This window comes from Sus scrofa, chromosome 15 (assembly GCF_054392235.1).
Source record: "Sus scrofa isolate SSC_HxYL_T2T_F1_AM1 chromosome 15, Sscrofa_HxYL_maternal_Yorkshire_Landrace_v2.0, whole genome shotgun sequence".
Lineage (NCBI taxonomy): Eukaryota > Metazoa > Chordata > Mammalia > Artiodactyla > Suidae > Sus > Sus scrofa.
The window spans coordinates 28,895,468-28,916,179 of NC_139397.1; the positions used below are offsets into that span (position 1 = coordinate 28,895,468).

Consider the following 20,712-nt stretch of genomic DNA (forward strand, 5'->3'; position numbering starts at 1 on the left):
TCCAGATTCCAGAAAGCAATTCTTTCTTTGCTCCTGCAGACCAGGAGGTCATTCCACAATTCCTTATAGCTGTTCTTAAACCTTGCACATTCGTTCCTCCTTCTATAAACAGTCCTTTTATTAAAGTCTTCTCAGTTATCTACTTGGCATATGCCATTTCTTTTCTGGCAGAATCAAAACTAATAGTAACAGTAAAACTTACATGTGTATGTAGTGTGTGTGATTTATACACACAATTACGTGTAAAGATATATTTACATATGCAGGGACAATTTCTGAAGGATTCATAAGAAATTAGAGAGTGGAATACATAGTCTAGGCTTTTCATTTGGGGTCTTTTAAATTTTTTCTACTTTTAAAATATCTGCCCATATACAAATAATAAATTTGTAATTTAAAAATGAAACCACATGGTAAAAATACATTTTTATCACCTTTTTGATGGCATATTAATGAGGGAAAGAAGTAGTGAACACCAGGAAAATGAGACCTATGGCACAGATATTAATTTTGAACAACTCAAGTCATCTGAGGAGACAGACCCTCGCTTCTGAAACTTACATGTGACAGTTATCAGAGTGTTCATCCACTGCAGAGTGGGTCTGTGCCATCTTGTGCCATTGACCTACTTTTAAAAAAGCAGGCCTATTTTTAAAATTTGATTCAAAATAAGCACATTATCTTAGCTACATTATTCATGCTTCGAATTTGCTACTTTCCACATTAACTGCAATTTTTGGAGAACTTTAGACAGGAGTATAGTCTTACAAATGTGCTTATTTAGATGTGAAAAATATTTCGTCTTTTCTGATTAAAATAAAAGAGTCCCATTCACACAAATGCAATATTGACTTTTGGAGCTATTTCCAAAGCTTCCTCAAACTACTGTGAGGTAAAAAAAAAATGCAAATCACTAATGGGGTGTTAGAGCCCACAATTAAATTAATTTATAAGGGCTTTAATGCAATTAGATTTCCTCCAGGCTATATCTCTAGTTGTGTTGGGGTTTTACTTAATATACTTTAAAGCATAATTCACTTTTGTTTTGGCAAAATCACTTGTACATTACAAATATCACTTGTATACACATTTCCATGGTGATATAATATGCCTGCAGTCTGTTTAATTTACAGGTTATGAGGCTAATGAAAACTCTCCAAGGACCACAGATCCACTACAACATCACATTTTCCAATTCTAAGATATTGGGTGTATATGACACCTATATTTGCAAGAATGGACTCTTGAAACAGTAATACATATTTTAAATGAGCTGACTGTGAAACTTGAAGAAAACCAAAATCTAGAGCAAATGAAAATATCTGCCAAGATGTTTGGGATTCATAATGTAAGTCATTCAAGTATTAGCCTTTGAAATTAAATTTAACAGATCTTTTACACAGCCACATGATGGAAACATTTAAAGAAGAATGTAAGTTACATGCAGATCTCCAAACCTCAACTTATCTTATTCACATAGCTAAGAACTAGGTAGCTAAGGATCTCAGAATACATTAAAGTAACTGTATAGTCACAACTAATAGGGAAAGTTGTTAGGATAGTTTTCTATCCTCCCAAATGTAGATATACAGGATCTATGCTAGAAAATATTCAATAATAAATAGCTAACTAGTTTGTCCCCCTAAAAAAAAAGAGACATACATTACTGGTCCAAAGTATTTTTAGCTGAGGATATCAGCTAAATTCAGATGTCATTTTTGCTACAAATGTGCAGCAGAGCAGTGATATATTTGTCAAAGGAGAAGCAGATATAACTATGGAAATCATAACTTTAATTGACAACAACTAAAAATTCAGAAGGACAACAAGCATCACGGATGGAGGTGACAATTAGGAAGGAAGCAGAATCAAATGTAAACTTTATGACAAAGCAGAAGAATCAGTTTTTTCCCCTTTGGCTATTTCTCACTACTCCATAAATAAGTCCAAAGATGGAAAGAATATTCTTCTCATTAATGAAAATGGGACAACGGAAGAGCTGTGACCTTCCTACCTGGTTTCCAGATGAATTGATGATCCTTTTTGCCTTCCAAATGAGCTGTATGAGGCAGCATGAGTGAAAGGAAGAGAAACAGCTTCCTTGTGCTCCTCCATATCCACCTAGCAACAGTCAGATTACCCTTTGGAAACATTCTTCAGATATTCAGCCTCTTGACTTGCCTATTCCTAAAAGAAAAAAGAACATCAAGTAAGTTTCTTGTATAAAGAAAATATAAAAGCTCACCTGGACAGCTGGAACATTTAACATGATGCAATTACAAATGTCCCATAATGGTGTTCCCACCATGGCTCAGCGGAATAAGGACCGGACATTGTCTCTCTGAGGATGTGGGTTGATCCCTGGCCATGCTCAGTGGGTTAAGGATCTGACTCTGCTGCACACTGCAGCATAGGTCACAGATGCAGCCCAGATTCTGCATTGCTGTGATAGTAGTGTAGGCCGGCAGCTGCAGCTCCAATTCTACTCCCAGCCTGGGAACTTCCATATCCACAGGTGTAGTGATAAAAAGAAAAAAAAAATTTCCATGACTATAAAAGGAGTATATAGAATCTTAACATGTCAAAGTCAAACGTGTTAGTCCATAGTTTCCATTCTTACCTATGAAAGGCACTGTCCATTCTAGCGACTTTTACTTTTGTCTTTAAGAGCAGGGTTGGCAGATACCTGGCATGCTCCATCCTTCTACTCAAACTCCTTGAGGAGCCCATGATTTTTGGAGAAAGATCTGCCTAATCAGCAAAGTCCAAAAGAGGGCAACACACCCTCTAACAGTGGTATTAAGAAGCTGAGAAAGATGGAGGAAAAGGCAACTAGTTCTTCTGTAGAGAGAAATCTCACACAAAGTGTTTCTGAGATGTGCTGGGGGGAAGGGCTGGAAGGCACCAGGAAGGGGATTTCAGGCTTAGAGAACTAGGTGCTGAAATGCATTTTGTGTCTGGGGACTGGGGAGGAGGCCAGTGGCTGCAGTGAAGGACACAAGGAGAGGGAGGAAAGGACAGAGATGAGATTTAGACCATAGGTTGGGGAGCAAATTATAAAGATCCTTCAGTGTCATGTGAGGGAGTTGTGCTTCATTCTGTAAATAACAACAATAAGAATCACAGGAGAGCAAATGACTTTTAAATAACTGCCATCAGTGTTCACAACAGATTACAGAGGAATTGAGGCCAGTTAGGGAACTAGAGAAATATTCCAGGCAAGGGTTTATGAGTGAAAGGATCAGGAGAAATTTGAAAGGTAGTGCAGAGGCTTGGTTCAAAGGATTTGGTTAATAACTGGATGGAATGCATGAGAGAGAAAGGATAGAAAGACAGATTCTGTCACTGAGGGGACCCTTCTACCTAAAAGGAGAAAAAAAGAGGAGCAGTTTTGAAAAAGAAGACAAAGAGAATTGCCTTTAGACAATATGAAGTCTGATGTGCTTATAAGAAATTCAGGTAGTTTCCCAAAAGATAATAAGAAAATTCTACCTGGAGTTAAAGAGATCAGGGTTAACTTGCCACAGTGCATGTATTAGAAAAATGTATTAAGAGACTTAAGTATAGGAAGATAAAAGGATTGAACAGTAAGCAAGGATGTCAAGGGTAGAAGTTATTGCCCCCAAATATTTAGCCATAGAATTGCTAAAAGAGGAGATCAAATCTGACTGCAAACTTCCTAGTGACCAAAAAAAAAAAAAAAAAAAAAAAGTGGCTACTATAGTACTATAGCCCTCATAAGCCCCCATTTATGCAGGAGTAAAGTATACGCCCTTTTTTACTGTTTCAGAAGAAGCCATTGCCCTGCTCCAAACACTGGTGGAGTTTACCCCAAGAGTTCTTAGAAACACAGATGCTGCACTGAGCATGACACTGAGCACATCACCTCATCAATAAACCAGACAACAGCAACCCATGGTCAGTGGGGTCTTGGGCTCTTCTAGAACACTCCAAGGGTATAGCACAAAGCAAAAATCTATGAAAATGAGTCTATGAGGAGTCAAGCAATGCAGTTCAAGTATACAGCTCCCTGAGGGCCTGCCTTGGTCCAGGGATGAAGAGAATATTTGGATAAGAAACCGTAAGCTTTTCCTCATATTTCTGCATCACATATGAATATCGAGAAGAGTAGAAATTAAATCAGACTGAAATTAAATAGAACTCTCCTGATTGACTATTTGTCTCAAGGAATAGCCTGTTAGACCATTCCATGGAATCTTTGGGGCACTACTAGATACAATTCATAAATCTCTTGACTCGATGTGAACTGTACCCTCTTACATGAGATATCTTTTTGTGTGCACACATGCACACGCAAACACACACACACAAAAGGTGATTAATTCTTCATAATATAGATTTGCTACCAAGAATTTAGACTAGATATTTTTCAGAAGGCACTACTGCCATTAATTCCATGTCAGCACCTGAAAAAAAAAATCTGAACAGTGCTTACATAAAACAAGATGTCTTCCAAGTGAATCCTGCAAATCAAATTAGTTGAACGACATAACTCCAGGAATCAAATCAATAGGCCTTCTGCATAACGATGGATTTAAGTAACTTTCATCTTTAAAAATTGTTGATAAAAATGCTTTGTGTTTTAGGGTAGTTGATCCCAAGCTTTTATTATCACTATTAATAAATTAACGATCAAGAACAGCTCTCTACTGAGGCCACTTCTTTGGTGATAGAAAATCACCAGGGTAGAGGAGACAACTCTGTTCAATCTCATCAGTGGGAGACAGACTTGCAGCATATCTAAAAACATATCTATATCATCACTGTGTAAGCCAAAAAGATGGAGGACCAAAAGCATGTTTGTTAAACTCCAAATGGCCTTAGGTGGGAAGCTAAAAATATTTAAAAGAATTAGGAGTACCACTGAGACTGCATGTGAGCTGGAATGATTAGCCAATAATTTATATATCAGTATTTTGAATTTCGCATCCATCTTCAGGTTTTAATCGAAATACCTGCAGCACAGGTTGCTGTGAGCACTGACCTTTCAGGATTCCTCTCTGGAACAGAGCCCTGTGTTGACCCTCCAAAAGGAATCTACCAGCTTTAAGGGTCCTTTTGTGTTCACCTAAGGCAATGGGAGGTCCCTGAGCAGAGTGGCTTGGGAAGCCTCCTGGACAGCTACAGTCATCATAATCTCCCAGCTGATAACAAGAAGTAGAAGCCTAAGACTTCTTGACAAAACAAACCAAAAAAAAACAAAAAAACAACAAAACAAAACAAAACAAAAAAACCCTGGAATACAGATCTAAGAGAATGCACCAAAGCATCTCAACTCAGAATGTCATGGCAATCTTAATCCTAAAAACAACCACACATGTTTAATGTCTGTGTTACCTACAAACCTATACCTTGTTACCTCTCTTCTTGCAAGAAGCTTGAGACAGAGGATGGGAAAATCGATTGGATGAAGCTTTCACCATTGTCATGCCTCAAGCCTCATATCCATTAGTAAATGGAGAATCTCTGTTGAGTTGATGGAAAAGGCAGGATTGAATCTGAACTCAGGTTTGCCTTATGCTAAACTATGCTGCCTAGCTCGCCTCCAAAGGCCTGAAACTCACTAAATGCTTCCCTGGAAGACCCTGGGCATCATTCTTGTATCCATCACTTGAAAAGTCACACAAGAGTTCACAATAAACAAAATGAGAGGAAACAAGAAACAATTAGAGCCTCCACTTCTCTGTTTGTAAAACACAAATGGAAAAATGCTGTAACTCAGATGAAAAAATATTTTATGCAGGAAGCATGTGCTACCCAGAATGGCATGAATAATTTATATCAGGAAGGTCGTTGAGTCTCCAAATCAACTTATTTACTATATATCTTAGCATCCAAAATGTATTTGCAAGGTTAGCTCTAAACCAATGAATACTGAAAGAAATTTAAAAAAAAATACGCAGTCTCTCCTTTTAGCCTCAGTTTTCTAATCATTTAAAGGCCATTCAAACTATGAAAAATATGCCTTATACTTCATATGCATTTCATTTTCCCTTAAGTGTATTCTTATCATTGAAGTCCTTGAATATTTAAAAGGTACACAACTTAAAATAAAACCAATTCCAATTTGCTTTCAGCCTGAAAGAACAGCAAAGAGTAGGAGAACAGCAAACTGGACTGTGACTCTCACCATAGCACCATCTCATGGCAACTGTGAAGAGATGAAGGCTCGATAAAGGCAACCGAGTAATAGAATGCAGGATGCCTGCTGTGGAGACCACCTCCACTGACCAGCATGGTGATTCTAACCAGCTGCCCAAGGTAAGGAACTGTTAACTAAACACTGCTGGAAGAACCACAGAAGCATTTGCTTTTCTCAACCATTTGCCTAATTTCTGATTGCAACATCACGCATTGCATTTCAGTCCTCTTACGCTGTCAGTATACAAAATATTGCCTGAAGCACTTCACTGAACCCTCACCCCAGCCATATGAAGTAAGTTATTCACATTATCCCCCACTGTAGAGATGAGGAAACTGAGGCATGGAGAGATAAGTGACAAGCCCAAGGTCACAGAGTTAGCAAGTTATCTGCAATCCAGCTCAGTGGCCCTCATCTCAAGCAGAGAAACTAACATTGTGAGCCAATTATCAACACAAGTTATGTTTCATATCCCTGAAAATGTAGCTGCTTTGTACCCCTGTGGAGGGTCTCTCAGCAGCAAGTGCCAGGCAATTTACATATCATTTCACTTAATCTTCACCTAAAAAGATGAGCAATTATTCCTATTTTTCAGATGTAAAAGAGACCATCATTGAGGACATTAAATAATTATCCCAAGGTCACCTCAGCTAGAAAACATCAAAGCTGGATTAGGAAATAAGCCTGACCCCACAGCTGGGATCTATTTATAGCATCACACATGGTCACCCAGACTGGGAGCTTTAGGGCCCTATCTACAAAATGATGAGGGCTGTTATTTCAGAGTCCTTGGAGAGTAAGGATAGAATCAAATAATGGAGGGAAAGTTCAGAGATAAGCACCCACCAGAGAGTGAGTGTTCATTAAAGGGTTATCATTCTTCCTATTGTCATAATTCTCTCAAAATTCAGAAAAACCTGATTCTGGTAACAATCAGGGAGGGTTTGAATGCATGTCTGCCCTGCAGCAAAGGACTGGAGGGGTGATATTTTCAACCTCCCAATCTTGTGACTTTGTGCCATAGTTCCAAAGAGCTAAAAGCACTCTGCACCGAGAGCCCCATTAAAGATTCACACTGACCCTGTGAAGGAGAAAATAGGCATTATCATCTCTATTTTATGAGAGGGTAACCTCTGGCCTGGCAATGACAAGATGTTTAGTAACTTCTGGAAGCCTTTTAACCACCAGCCTCTTCTTCTACACACCTCACTGCAGAATCCCAAATTTTATATCAAATGCAAGCATGAGGAGGCCTGCAAGCATATCATAAAAATATACCATGGTTTTTGGTTTATACTATTAATAATTGCAATAGGTTTGCATCACATAATAAAGCCACAGAAAATTTTGCACCAATATTTGATATATCTCTGAACAAACTTTGGCCACAGGACACAACTGATAGAAAGAGGTTTAGAAACAGGTTTGCCAAAACCTTTGAAACCAAACCTGGGAGCTGTGATAGGCATGCTTATATTCTCCCTTTCTTCTAGAACTACAGTGTTTTAGGAATGCTCACCAGCCCTGGTTTTTAAAAATCATATTTGCCTATCTCCTTGTATCAAGGATGGCCATATGACACAGTTCTGGTCAAATGTCAAGAGGAGGAAGGGATATTTCTCCAATAAAAATATAACCCCAGGAGTTCACCTTGTAGCTCAGCAGGTTACAAACCCAACCAGTATCCATGTGGATGCAGGTTTGATCCCTGGCCTTGCTCAGTGGGTTAAGGATCCAGCACTGCCACGAGCTCCAGTATAGGTTGCAGATGCAGCTTGGATCTGGCATTGCTGTAGCTGTGGCATAGACCTTCACCTGCAGCTCCAATTTGACCCCTAGCCTGGGAACTTCCATATGCTACTTGTGTGGCCCTAAAAAGGAACCCCCCCTCCCAAAGTGTGAAAGTGTGGTTCTTTGCCACTGGCCCCTTTTCTCATCCTTCCCACCTAGTATATGGATAATAATGCCCAAAGGTGCCAGAGCTATATGAAGACTCAGGGTGAATGCCACACCCTAAGGATGAGGGAGCAGGAGGCAGAAACCTGGGACTCACACACCATGATGGAACCGCAGCAACTTCCTAGACTATCAAATTCTGGACTTTCTGATTGGTAAGAAAAATAAGATCCTTTGTTTTCAGCCACTTTTTTGGGTGTTTTCTGTTACATGGGCTAAAAGCAACTTTCCCTCCTACAATATCCATGTCACTGGATGCAGGGTTTATATTTATAGACACACCTATCTGTCACAGTGTGCCTTTCTCTGTGACTTCTACAGACTGAAACACAACTCCTCATAGGATTCAAGCAATACACTGAAACTGTCTGGAAACCTGAACATGGACATCCCCAGTTTTAACAGGTGAGGTTGGTTTATTCCCCGGTTGGCTTCTTTAGGTAATATATGCATTATTCATAGAAAAGCAGCCACATCTGTTGTCACTTTTCATAAGTGTCATCTCAGTAAAGAAAGGGGCACTTCATCTATGACAAACTATAAATCAGAGAGAAAGGCAGTAATTACTCCGGTCAACTGTTTCATATTCCCCAATAAGAATAAATTCACTCATAGAGATATAGTCTAAAATAAGAACAGTTGTCAAGCTCTCCCTGGCTACAATGTTGTCAAGCCATCCCTGATTTGAAAGGTATAGGACACATTCTTGGAATTTTAGAACCAGCTCAACATCACCTGATGGAAAATCATCTTCATACCTCATGGAATCATAGCCTCATCACTCCCTTGAATTCCTGGTTATTCCTCAAATCTTCCACAACTTCCTCCTTAGTTACTTTTTTTTCACTTGGGACAAAGCCCCCAAATCTCCTCTTTTTGTTTGTTTTTTTACTTTTCATTGTCCCCTTCTTCTTGGCCTCCTTTTCTAGTGTCTCCTCTTAGTTTGACCTTGCAACTGATATACCTCTAACTTTGTCCTCAAATTCTTTTTATTCTTTAGCTGTGATCACTCACCCAAGTGATCTTATCTAGTTCTCCAGTTTAAATATTGTGATTCATGATTTCCATTTCTCCACGTCTATTCCCACATCTCTAGTCCTGATTTATTTCCTGAATGCACAGACTCACCTTACCATTGAACATCTCCACTTGGATGTCTGATAGCAACCCAGATAGAATATACATAATGAAGTGCATGATTCTCTGTGTAATCTATAGCCCAATTCTCCACTCACTGCCCCCAACCCAATAAAGGCATCACACTGCCCTAGACCAGAAGATCCAGAGTCCTCCTAAAGTCTTCTTCTCACATCTGAGAACCAATCCATCAACAAATCTAGCTGGCAACACCTTCCCAATCTACCCAATGTCAAGCCACTTCCCATTCCCTTCCTTAATGCCAACCACTATCATTTCTCACCTGACCTACTGTTAACAGCTTCCTACCTCATTTTCTTGCCTTCACTCTTGGTGACTTCGATGCATGCTCCAGAGAAAAGCTGGGATAATCTTTAGGAAAGAAAAATACACTTCCCTCCTTAAAATCCTTTCATGGCTTTCCATCACAGAATAAAATTTAAAGACTCTGCTGGTTTGACTTCTGCTTCCTCTCCTTCCTGTCATTCTCCATTCACTGCTGTAGTCTAGACACACAGGCCCTCTTCTTGTTCCTCAAGGATACACCTTCTCAAGGTCTTTCTACTACTGTTCCTCAGGTATCTACACGATGTACTTCCTCAGTTTGTTAATCTCAAAGGCTCCACCAACCACCATCTGTCTAGCACAGTTGCAATCACTCCATCCTCTTCATGTTCGTTTGCGGTTTCTCTGTAACACTTAGAGAACATCTATACGTGATAACTGAGTGTATCTCAGTCTATTTGTTTATTTTCCTCTCCTCTAGTTATCATCTAAATATTAAATCTTGCTCGCTGTTATATGTTCAGTGCCTAATATATTACCTGGAAAACAGTATACGTTAAATAAATATTTGCTAACTGAATGAAGGGATTATGGACTCCACATTTGTAAATTATTTTCTAGTTATGTTTTCATGATCTTGGACCACAATTCCGATGAAAGGGCTTTCACATATAATAGGAGACAGATGGATGGAAAACCCCACATTTTCACACTGATTTGAGTTTTTGAATTTTCTCCTCTGTGCTCAGTAAAGTTTATTTAGGTAACTTGTGAAACCCAAATTGGTAAGTAGTAGAAAATTTTCTCCTGCTTAACAATTACAAACATCCCATTAAACCATTCTCAAAAAAAATCAAAGAACAGAAAAGTTTCTATACTATCTACACTTTTTAAATCCTCAAGTAGAGGACTCTTTTAAAGTTGGAAAAAATAAAAGTTAAATAATTTGATGGGAATAATATGAAAAAAACATAATAGAGTCACTAAAGAAAAAAATAAAATCTATGTCAACTTCTGTTTGGAGAAGCTTAGGTTAATTACAAAAATGAAATGCAGGAGTTCCCACTGTGGCTCAGTGGGTTAAGAATCCATCTGTAGTAGCTCTGGTCACTATGGAGGTACAGGTTCAATCCCTGGCCTGGCACATGGATTAAAGGATTTGGTTTTGCTGCAGCTGTGGCATGGGTCACAGCCATAGGATGGATTCAATCCCTGGCCCAGGAACTTCCATATGCCGCAGATGCAGCCATAAAATAAAAATAAATTTTTTTTTTTTGTCTTTTTGTCTTTTGTCTTTTGTTGTTGTTGTTGTTGTTGCTATTTCTTGGGCCGCTCCCGCGGCATATGGAGGTTCCCAGGCCAGAGGTTGAATTGGAGCTGTAGCCACCGGCCTACGCCAGAGCCACAGCAACGCGGGATCCGAGCCGCGTCTGCAACCTACACCACAGCTCACCGCAACGCTGGATCGTTAACCCACTGAGCAAGGGCAGGGACTGAACCCGCAACCTCATGGTTTCTAGTCGGATTCGTTAACCACTGCGCCACGACGGGAACTCCTAAAAATAAATTTTAAAAATAAAATTAAAAAAAAGAAAATGAATTCAATTTGAAAGCATTATATCCTAGAAACAGTAATGAAATCTATGCTATAACTTCTATAGATTTTAAGAAATAAAATAGGCACCTAATGGCATTAGCCTATAGTAGACCATCCTTCTTGAAAAATAATTTGATAACTTTTTACCAAATTTTATAAATATATATATAAGCATATATATATTTATATTATATATGAGTGTAGAGAGAATGTAATTTTATGTGGGCTTGTATTTTAACAGTTACTCTGAAGAGTTTTGTAAGAATTCAGAAGAACTTGAATGTGTGAACAAGATAAAATTCTCTTCTCAAATGATATTGACCTTTGAAATTAAAAAATACTTAATTACTCATTAATATTTTCTGCAATGTAAGATACTAAATATTTAATGTCAGAAGAATTATCCAGCTAACTGTAAATATAGCTTTGTGTTCTCTTGATTAATTATGCATCTACTATTGCAACAGAACTTTTTGAAATATGCGTCCACAGTTGACATAAAATAATAACATGCTTATAAGCTTATAGAATTTTCCAACAGTCTTCCATTATCTTTTAGAAGTGTTCATTTATTATGGGGAACTGACGATTAGCAAGTTGCTCATCAGATTCGGAAAATTTGGTAGAATTTACTTTCATCCTGTCTCATCTCACTCTTCCCAAAAGAATGGAATGATATCTGAAAGAGGGCATTCCAAATGAGGTTGAAATGCAAATGGTGTTTTTAGATTCTTCCTTTATTGCATGAACAACTTGTAAGAACATGGTTGACCAATGGAAAACAGACTGTATTATTTCTACTAGAATCTCCAAGGGTTCTGTTTTGTTTTGTGTTACTGTTTCTAAATGTTTCAAATAGAGCAACAAAGCCTGAACACATTTGTTTTAAAATATATTTCATTTACCATTTTAGTATCTTAATAAAAGGCAGTAAGCTTATTTAATGAATACCGTCTACCTCTGATTTTACTGAAACAGGCAGAGACTGATAATACTAAATTAAAAGCCACTTTTCTTCTTCATGAACTATATTACACTCTTAATGTGTGTGTACATATACGTACACACATGCACACACAAAAATACTTTTAAAATAATAAAACGACTAAAACACAGAAAAAAAATTTTCAAAGAGGGATTTCTCTCAGAGAAAAAAAGTTCACTGGGTAGCCTGGCAATCTGCCCCTGGAAATTTTACATTTAGAAGTTTAATTACAAACTTAGATAAGTGGATTATAATGAAAGATATCTCTAGCAAGGGAGCCCAGACAGAAGCATCATGAATGCATTAAAGAAAACACCAGAGAGAGAACTTTTCCATCAGCAGCAAGATTTTAATTAAACAGCAATAGGATGGATCTCTTCTGCGAAATGATATTTCTGTAACTCACAGTTCATTAAAACTATTTACTATATAATATATTCTTTGAAACCATCCACTCTAGAAAGTATGTTTAAACCATCCACTCAGTTATGAAGGCAGAAAACCATGAGTATGGGGTAGGGGAAAGTGCTTTTGGTAAAATGTGAGAATGAAAAACCATTTCTTTGTTTGCATGTTGTCTTTGGCCAACCAAACCAGAAGTGGTTCCACACTGCAGGGAGTCCTCTGGGCTTCAGAAGAAGGCAAATGAGCAAGCAGTGACCATCAAAGAATCCATTGAATGTCAGTAGTGGTCCATTAGGGACAACAAAGAGGATAGCTGAGTTGAGGGTTTAATAATGTCACTAGTCCACACTTTCATCCTTGGCATGAAATCGGGTATTTACTGGGGGTACTAGGTTGTTAAAGACATGCACTCACAGAAGCCTCAAGAATATTCCTGTGGCCTCTGCAGTGTCCAACCCAAAGTTTGTTCCTTGAGGTCACAATTTTCTTCATTTTGTATTCCTAGTTTGTAGCCCAAAATCTAGACCAAGCAGGTGCAGGGTAAATATTGGATAAATGAAGGAATCAATGAAAGGAATATGCACAACAGGGTACATTCTATTCTAATAAAACTACAATGAACAAAAAGAATTGGGCTAGGAAAGCCAGTAAACCCAAACACATACAAAAATTACTCTAATTATGCTTTGCAAAACACACTGCAAAGCTTCATTCTTACAGGTATCTTATATTTCACCTTTCCTAGACACCTAATGTTTACTCTTCACCCTATCAACATTACACCTTTTCTAACACACACTTTCTACAATGTTGCCAATTCCTCAGCTGAAATGAGGTGCAATGTTGTATGATCTCTAGGGCACCAAAGAGGTAAATTTTTTACTGTAATAGTACATGGGAAACGAAAGGCCAAATAGATATTTTAGTAAAGGTTAATTAATGATTAGGTAAAGTTATCAAAGAAAATGATTCATGTCCCCTGGACCAGTAATCTTGCTGAACTCAGATGCCTTATAATTTCTAGAAATAATGACTCATGTTTTTCAGAGTTAAGAATGAATTTCAGGAAGACTTCAAAAGACCTGGAACTTTAAAATAACATATTTTAGCACAGTATTTTTTATTTATTTATTTATTTATTTATTTATTTATTTTTGCTTCTTAGGGCCACACCTGCAGCATGTGGAAGTTCCCAGGCTAGGGGTAAAATCGAAGCTGCCAGTCTATGCCACAGCCTCAGCAATGCAGAATCCGACCCGCATCTGCGCCCTACACCACAGCTCATGGCAATGCCATATCCTTAACGCACTGAGCAAGGCCAAGGTTCAAATCAGCATTCTTATGGTTCCTAGCTGGGTATGTTAACCACTGAGCCACAAAGGGAACTCCAGCACAGTGGTTTTTTTGGTTTTTTTCTTTTTTCTTTTTTTTTTTTTTTTTTGGCCTTTTTTGGTCTGTTTTAGGGCTGCATGCATGGCATATGGAGGTTCGCAGGCTAGGGGTCCAGTTGGTGCTGTAGCCACCGGCCTATGCTACAGCCACAGCAACTCAGGATCTGAGCGGCATCTGCAACCTACACTACAGCTCACAGCAATGCCAATCCTTAACCCACTGAGCAAGGCCACGGATCGAACCCACAACCTTTTGGTTCCTAGTCAGATTCATTAATCACTGAGCCATGATGGGAACTCCAGCATGGTATTTTTTATTAAAATTCAAAATACAATGTCCTACACATCTAATATATTTGCTGTATCAGAGCACCAGGTATTAATAGCAACACAGACACGACCTCTTGTCAGTTAGGGGAAGAGGAATAATGCTTAGAAATCTGAAGGTTGGGAAGAGATGTCTGTGGGAACAAAAGCTATAGTCTGAGAGAAAACTCTTGAAATCATTCCAACAAAAATGATGCCATCTAAATGCATTAACAGAAGCACAAAGTGAGCTATGAAAAACTAGTGAAGTGATGAGAATGCAACTAAAACAGGCATTCTCACAAATATTTAAAAAAGAAATCCTATTCTGCTCTGTTGGATACGTCACTGGAAAAGTGACAATCACACCCACCCCATGGGTGTTTACAACACTTTTAGGGAACCAGGTAAATTTCATCATCAAGCTGATCAAATAATACCCATGTGGAATTGTGTATTAATGAGACAAGAAGTAACAGAATACGTCACTGGTGGGTCATTTGCATCATTTTGTTCTGTGGCCACAGATGTACTTTAATCCACCATCTGCTTTAGAAATTTCCATTGTCACAGGCTGCGGTCACTGACTAAGCTTAGACAAGGGGAGATGATTCACACCAACAAATCTTGGCCACTGTTTTTAAAAGTAGAGGGATATTTACAGAGGATCAATAGTCTTAGGAGAAGAACACCGCCTCACACTGGTGATGTCGACCTCTAGTGACACTATCAATTCTTCACCCATGAGATCAGTCCCTTGACAATTTCCAATACGTGCCACTGGTCTGCTAAACCTGCTCCTTCTCTTCCTCTAGAGCAAATCTTCTTGCACCTTCCAGCTCACAAACACAAGAAGAAATGAATGCTGAAGCCAATGCTGAAACATATAATATTGGTAGCACTAACACAAACACTTAAAGGGTCAACAAATCAAAAGAATGTTAGAAGAGATGTCTATAACTCAAAGCTTCTCAAATACTCTTAGCAGTAATTCAATATTTCTAATGACAGGGAATGAATTCAGTACCCACAAAGCAACTCATTCCATTTTGGGACAGCTCCAATTATTAGGACATGTATGTCAACCTGGAATAGTTATTGTCCTTTATCTAAAGCCTTTGATATTAACTCATCCTTTTGCAGTTATAGTTTATATATATATATCTTATATATATCTTATCTGTCTGCCATAAGACAAAATTCCAAATTTGCTCTTTTCGAGGCTAAACATGCCCAGCTGTTTTAACTGTTCTCCATTATTCTCAGTTTCCACACCCTTCACCACAATGGACCCTTTCTGCAGACATGCCTCTGGAAAGTGAAGGTCAGTTCTCTGGAGAAGGACAGAGCTGTGAACACTTAGCACCCAGAATTACAATAGCTGGCCAGGCAAAGGGGATTTGGATGGGGTAACAACTGTCCCAGAAACAATCCCATGTACAGGGGTAAAAACTCTTGCACAAAAGTACTCATATCGTGGAGTTCCTGCTGTGTTGTAGCGGGATAAGAATCCAACTGCAGCGGCTTGAGTCACTGCAAAAGTCTAAGTGTGATCCCTGGACCAGCTTGGGGGGGTTAAAGAATCCGGTGTTGCCAAAGCTGCAGTGTAGGTCGCAGCCACAGCTTGGATTCAACCCATGGCCCAGGAACTTCCAAATTATGTGGGTGTGTCTGTTAAAAAAAAAAAAAAGGACTCATTTTGGAGATTATTATTAACATTAATTCGAAACATGGTAATGTTAATTAGAAAGACAGTAACCTAAATGCCTGTTATAAAGAAATATTAAAAATTTTAGCTGTATTTATATGGTAGAAATACAAGAGATTTTATTCTTCTTTGTCTCCTGACTTACTCAAGCATTTTTTTTTTTTTTTTTTTTTTTTTTTTTTTTTTTTTAGGGCTGCACCAGGCTATGGAGGTTCCCAGGCTAAGGGTCTAATCAGAGCTACAGCTGCCAGCTTACACCACAGCCACAGCAATGTCTGCAACCTACACCATATCTCACGGCAACGCCAGATCCTTAATCCTCTGAGCGAGGCCAGGGATCAAACCCGCAGCCTCATGGTTCCTAGTCAGATTCATTTCCGCTGTGCCATGACAGGAACTCCAGACTTAACTCAAGCTTTAAAAAAAATTTAATTAGCAAGTGCAATTCAGACTACCTTCATTTTACAGGTGTTTTAACAGAACACTCTGTGTATACCCAATGCCAAATGTGGCACAACTTGGAGCATATACTGAGTGCTTAATAAGCATCTGGTGCCTGCTTGAAGAAGCCAACTCAGCCAGGCCATTTCACAGCGATGTGTGGATTTTGGCAATTTGTCAGTGAAATGATGTTTTTCCCAGGAAGAAAAATCACCCGCTACAAAAGCAACTTTAATGATTATTTTTTAAATAGCATTGTTTCCCCATGTAGCCATTCTTATCCAAGTACCAAAGAGGGGATGTGTTTCTCTATTTCTCAATGCTCATCTAAACACAGTTACCATCAACTTTTAAGGGAAATGCCCGGGGCAAGACAAGAAGTCGACCCTTGGGTTTTATGTCCCATGGAAATAGTAAAGGCTTGTTGCAGGATTCTTTTTATGTATTTTATCATGAAAATTAAAATAAATGCAAACAATGTGCCTCTTTCACAAAGGTAATCTCAGCTTGACTGATTTGCATTGAAGCTGATCCTATGCTCAATGCTGCAAGTTAACAGTCAAACAGATCAAAATGTCTACTCCTTCTATTCTCCTTTGCTGTTCCTCAGAGTGGCAGCCAGCCATGGGACCCGCTTCTTGTTCCTCTCAGCCAACCCAAATCTATTGGAATATCTTCTTTTCCCCATATTCTGTGCTCTACTTGGCTATCCATTCGGAGAACTGAGGCCAAATTCTACCACATTGATAGTCACTGCCTCAGCCAACTGCCAGCTGATTGCATTTAATATTATATGAGTTCTAGCACAAAAGCATCTGGATGGTCCCTTGAACACTATTAAAATCTGACATACACGTAACTCTGTGATATTATGTCTCAGCAACATAGTGAACAGAATCCCTTGATTCTGCTTCTACTCTAGCATGATATTTCAGATCAAATACTGCCATCATAAAATATTCAATAAATACCACAATGCAGAGACAAAGGAGAGTGCTGGGTGCAGGTGTAACCAAGAAAGCTTACATATGGCCCCTCTTCCTAGGATGTTCACCAATAAATTTCCAACTACTCGACATATAATAAGCAAAGATCTAATTAACTAAACCAAGTAGCTTATGAAAGTGCCAATTTCCCGTTACAGACCATAAGCATTCTAAGTGTTCCTAGAATGACTTTAAGGAGGAGAATCCACAAAATGGGTAGATGTAAACAAAGTTGGACTCACAGACCTAGAAAAACCTATGGTTAACAGTTACCAAAGGGAACAGGCAAGGCAGGGGGAGGGATGGACTGGGGGTCTTGGCTTGGCATATGCACACTGAGGTATATGGAATGATTGGCAAAGTGGGACCTGCACAGAGAAATCTACCCAATATTCTGTGATCATCTATGTAGGAAAAGAATCTGAAAGAGAATGGATGTGTGTACATACATAGCTGAGTCACTCTGATGGACAGCAGAAATTATCAAAACCTTGTAAATCAATTTCACTTTAATAAAACTTTTTTTTTAAAAAGATGAAAAAAAAAAAACCGAGATTGGAACATGTGACAATACATGGAATTTCAAGCAAGGGAATGGTATGAAGTCAAGTACTGATATTGGGGATGATGCTTCAGAAAGAGTCCACAATGTAAATGGTCTGAAATGTGAATGCTTCTGAAATGTGAAAGCAATGACAAAGATATCAAGTGTTTCTCTAGCAAGAGACACTAAAAAACCACTTCAGGATATAAATGACAGCAACATATTTTATCTGACAGGGCAGATAAAAGATAATGAGCCCCAAAGTAGAAGACTAGGGCAGTAGACCTGCTGTAGATAGTGACCACTGTGGAAATAGAAAAATGGAAGGGCAGCAAGAGACAAGACACAGAAAGTGCAACCTGGAGGAAGAGAAGAAATGGTCATAGCTAACAATGAAGTCTTAAGATGAGAAACAGAATTGGAAAGAGAAGCTGGTTAAGAGAAGTAATGACAAGTTTTGTTGTCACAAGTTTGATGCAGTGATACAACACTCAAGTAAGAATACCTACTGGAGAGGTGGAGAGGTGGAACTAAGAGGGGGCAAAGTTAGAGAGGACTTAGAAAATCAGGCCCATTAAAGTTGGTAAAGTCCCTGAAAGTGAAAAATAAGGCCCACTCTCTGAGTGAGAAAATGCAGTACAGAAAGAGCCAGAAGCTAAAGGCTAAGCCTAGTAGTCTGTTCATATTCAGGAGGAAGAAGTGGTTTTTGCTTATGGTGTCTCTTCTCTGTAACATGCTCTTTTCTACTTGCTGGCTTGATGAACTTTTCTGCAGCACTAAGAGCTAGCACCGCATAAACAAGATCTTCTCCAGCACCTATAGGCAGAGTTACTCATTCCCTAGATCCCACAGTATGTTGTGCAATAATCATGTATATATTCCTTTGATCCATGAGACTGTGAACTCTGCCATATCCTGCCTTATCAGTTTTTATATTCCCAGCACAGTGCCCGGCACAGAGAGACACTTAATAAATGCTTATTAAAAGTTCAATGTCTAACATCATTGAGAAAAAAATGACCTGACAGGTATGAGAGGACCTCAAACAGAAAAATTGTGTGGAATGATAGCAATACTATGTGGGTCTGAGCTAGATGATGGGTTTGGGACATTGAGCTGCTGCTGAGACTTTGGGGAATGGAGACCAGTGGGGAGGCATTAGGTGGAGAAGGTGGGAATCGCTGGGGCACATGAGGAAGACTATGGAAGCCAGCCTCCAAAATGGCCCCCTAGGATTCTCACCCCCTGGTATAAACACCTTGTACAGGCCCTTCCCACCATGAACAGGAAAATGTGGAAGTGAAGGGGGTGACTTCTTAAGCTGGGTCATCAAAGACATCATCACAGCTTTTGCCTTACACACTCTTGAGGAACACCAAGTGTCATGTCATGAGAACATTCCAGCAACCCCACTGAGAGTCCAGGTGTTAAGGACCTGAGTCCTCCAGCCAACACACAGCACTAATGTGCCAGGCATCTGGGTGAGCCCTCTTAGAAGCAGATTCCCCAGCCCCAATCAAGCCTTCAGATGACTACAATGCCAGCTGATGTCTTGAAGTGCAACTTCATGAAGGACCCTGGGCCAGATTCCTGACCTACAAAGACTATCTGAGATAACAAATACTAATAGTTTCTTTGGACTTATTCAATTTTGGAGAAATTTTTTATATAGCAATAAATGATTGATACACTTAGGTGATTACTATTTCTCTAGATTTCTTACCCAAAAGGAAGAAGATAAGGGAACACCAGTGATAATGACTCTTAGAGAGCAGAGACTTGATTATTTTGCTGATGGATTAAAGACAGAAAAGTGGAGTGAACCTGACTCAGTATTAGAAGTCCTCATTCTGTCACCAGCTTACTCTGTGATTCTGGTCAATTCCTTCATCCTTCTGAACTTCTTTTCCTACATGTCCTGCCAAATGAGAATAGTAAAATCTAATGAAGAGGTTTATTGTGGGGCTGTCATAAATGAGATAAAATTTCTTGAGTGCCTGTCATTGTAAGATCTAACACATAATAGATGCTCAATAAACTTCAGACAATTCAAAGAAAAACCAGATTAAGAGACTAAGAAAATTTAGTGGGAAAAACCACCATAGAAGGTGAAACATAAAATAATGAGGTTCTAAAATTAGACATCTGTCTTGCACAGAACTTTTCTATGCCAGATCTTGCCTCCTATATGTGTCAGAATAGATCCATCTCACTTCTTTAGCAAATCCTTTCCATGGTACCCAAATCACTAGCTTTTGGGCACATACTCTAATTCAGAATAATATCACTCTCTCAATACATATTTAGTGAGTGTCCAGTGCATATAAGTATTATTCTTGGTGCTAAGAATTCAGTGCTAAATAAACTTAAAGCAGGTAAGGGGTGAGATATGCGGATATCTGTGAAATAGTGCTCTAGGCATCCGGAAGCATGGAAGCCAGTGGAGTTGGAGTAAAATAAGCAAGAGGAGAAATAGTGGAAATGATGCTAGAAAAGCCACAGAGTGAATATGGAGCCTCAATAGAACACTTCAGTCGATGTGGCTTTTATTATGAGTGAGGTGAGGAGCTTCTGGAGTGTTTTGAACTGAAGAATGTCATGATGTGACCTACATTTTAGCTGAATGTCTCTAGCTATTATGCTGGGAACAGACTATAGGACAGGAAAATAAAGCAATAGGGGACTGGATATGAGGTAGTTATGAATGAAGGTGGAATGCACTGGTCAAATTCTAAAAATTTTTGGAAGGCAGGGCCAACAGGATTTGCTGATGGATTATATGTGAGTAAAGGAGAAAAATCAAGGATG

The 20,712-nt window shown here is 38.9% G+C and overlaps 1 protein-coding gene across 9 annotated transcripts in view; it reads right to left on the bottom strand.

The window, feature by feature from the left end:
* Positions 1-20,712, bottom strand: part of THSD7B (thrombospondin type 1 domain containing 7B) — a 960,849-nt gene that overhangs the window by 814,035 nt on the left and 126,102 nt on the right. For all 9 annotated transcript variants that reach the window (XR_014830551.1, XR_014830550.1, XR_014830553.1 and 6 more), the window contains exon 2: positions 2,015-2,187. Coding sequence is in view for 4 of the 9 variants with exons in the window: in XM_085001332.1 (XP_084857458.1) it covers positions 2,015-2,153 (139 nt within the window). In the remaining 5 variants the exon portion in view is untranslated. The remainder of the gene's footprint in view (positions 1-2,014; positions 2,188-20,712) is intronic.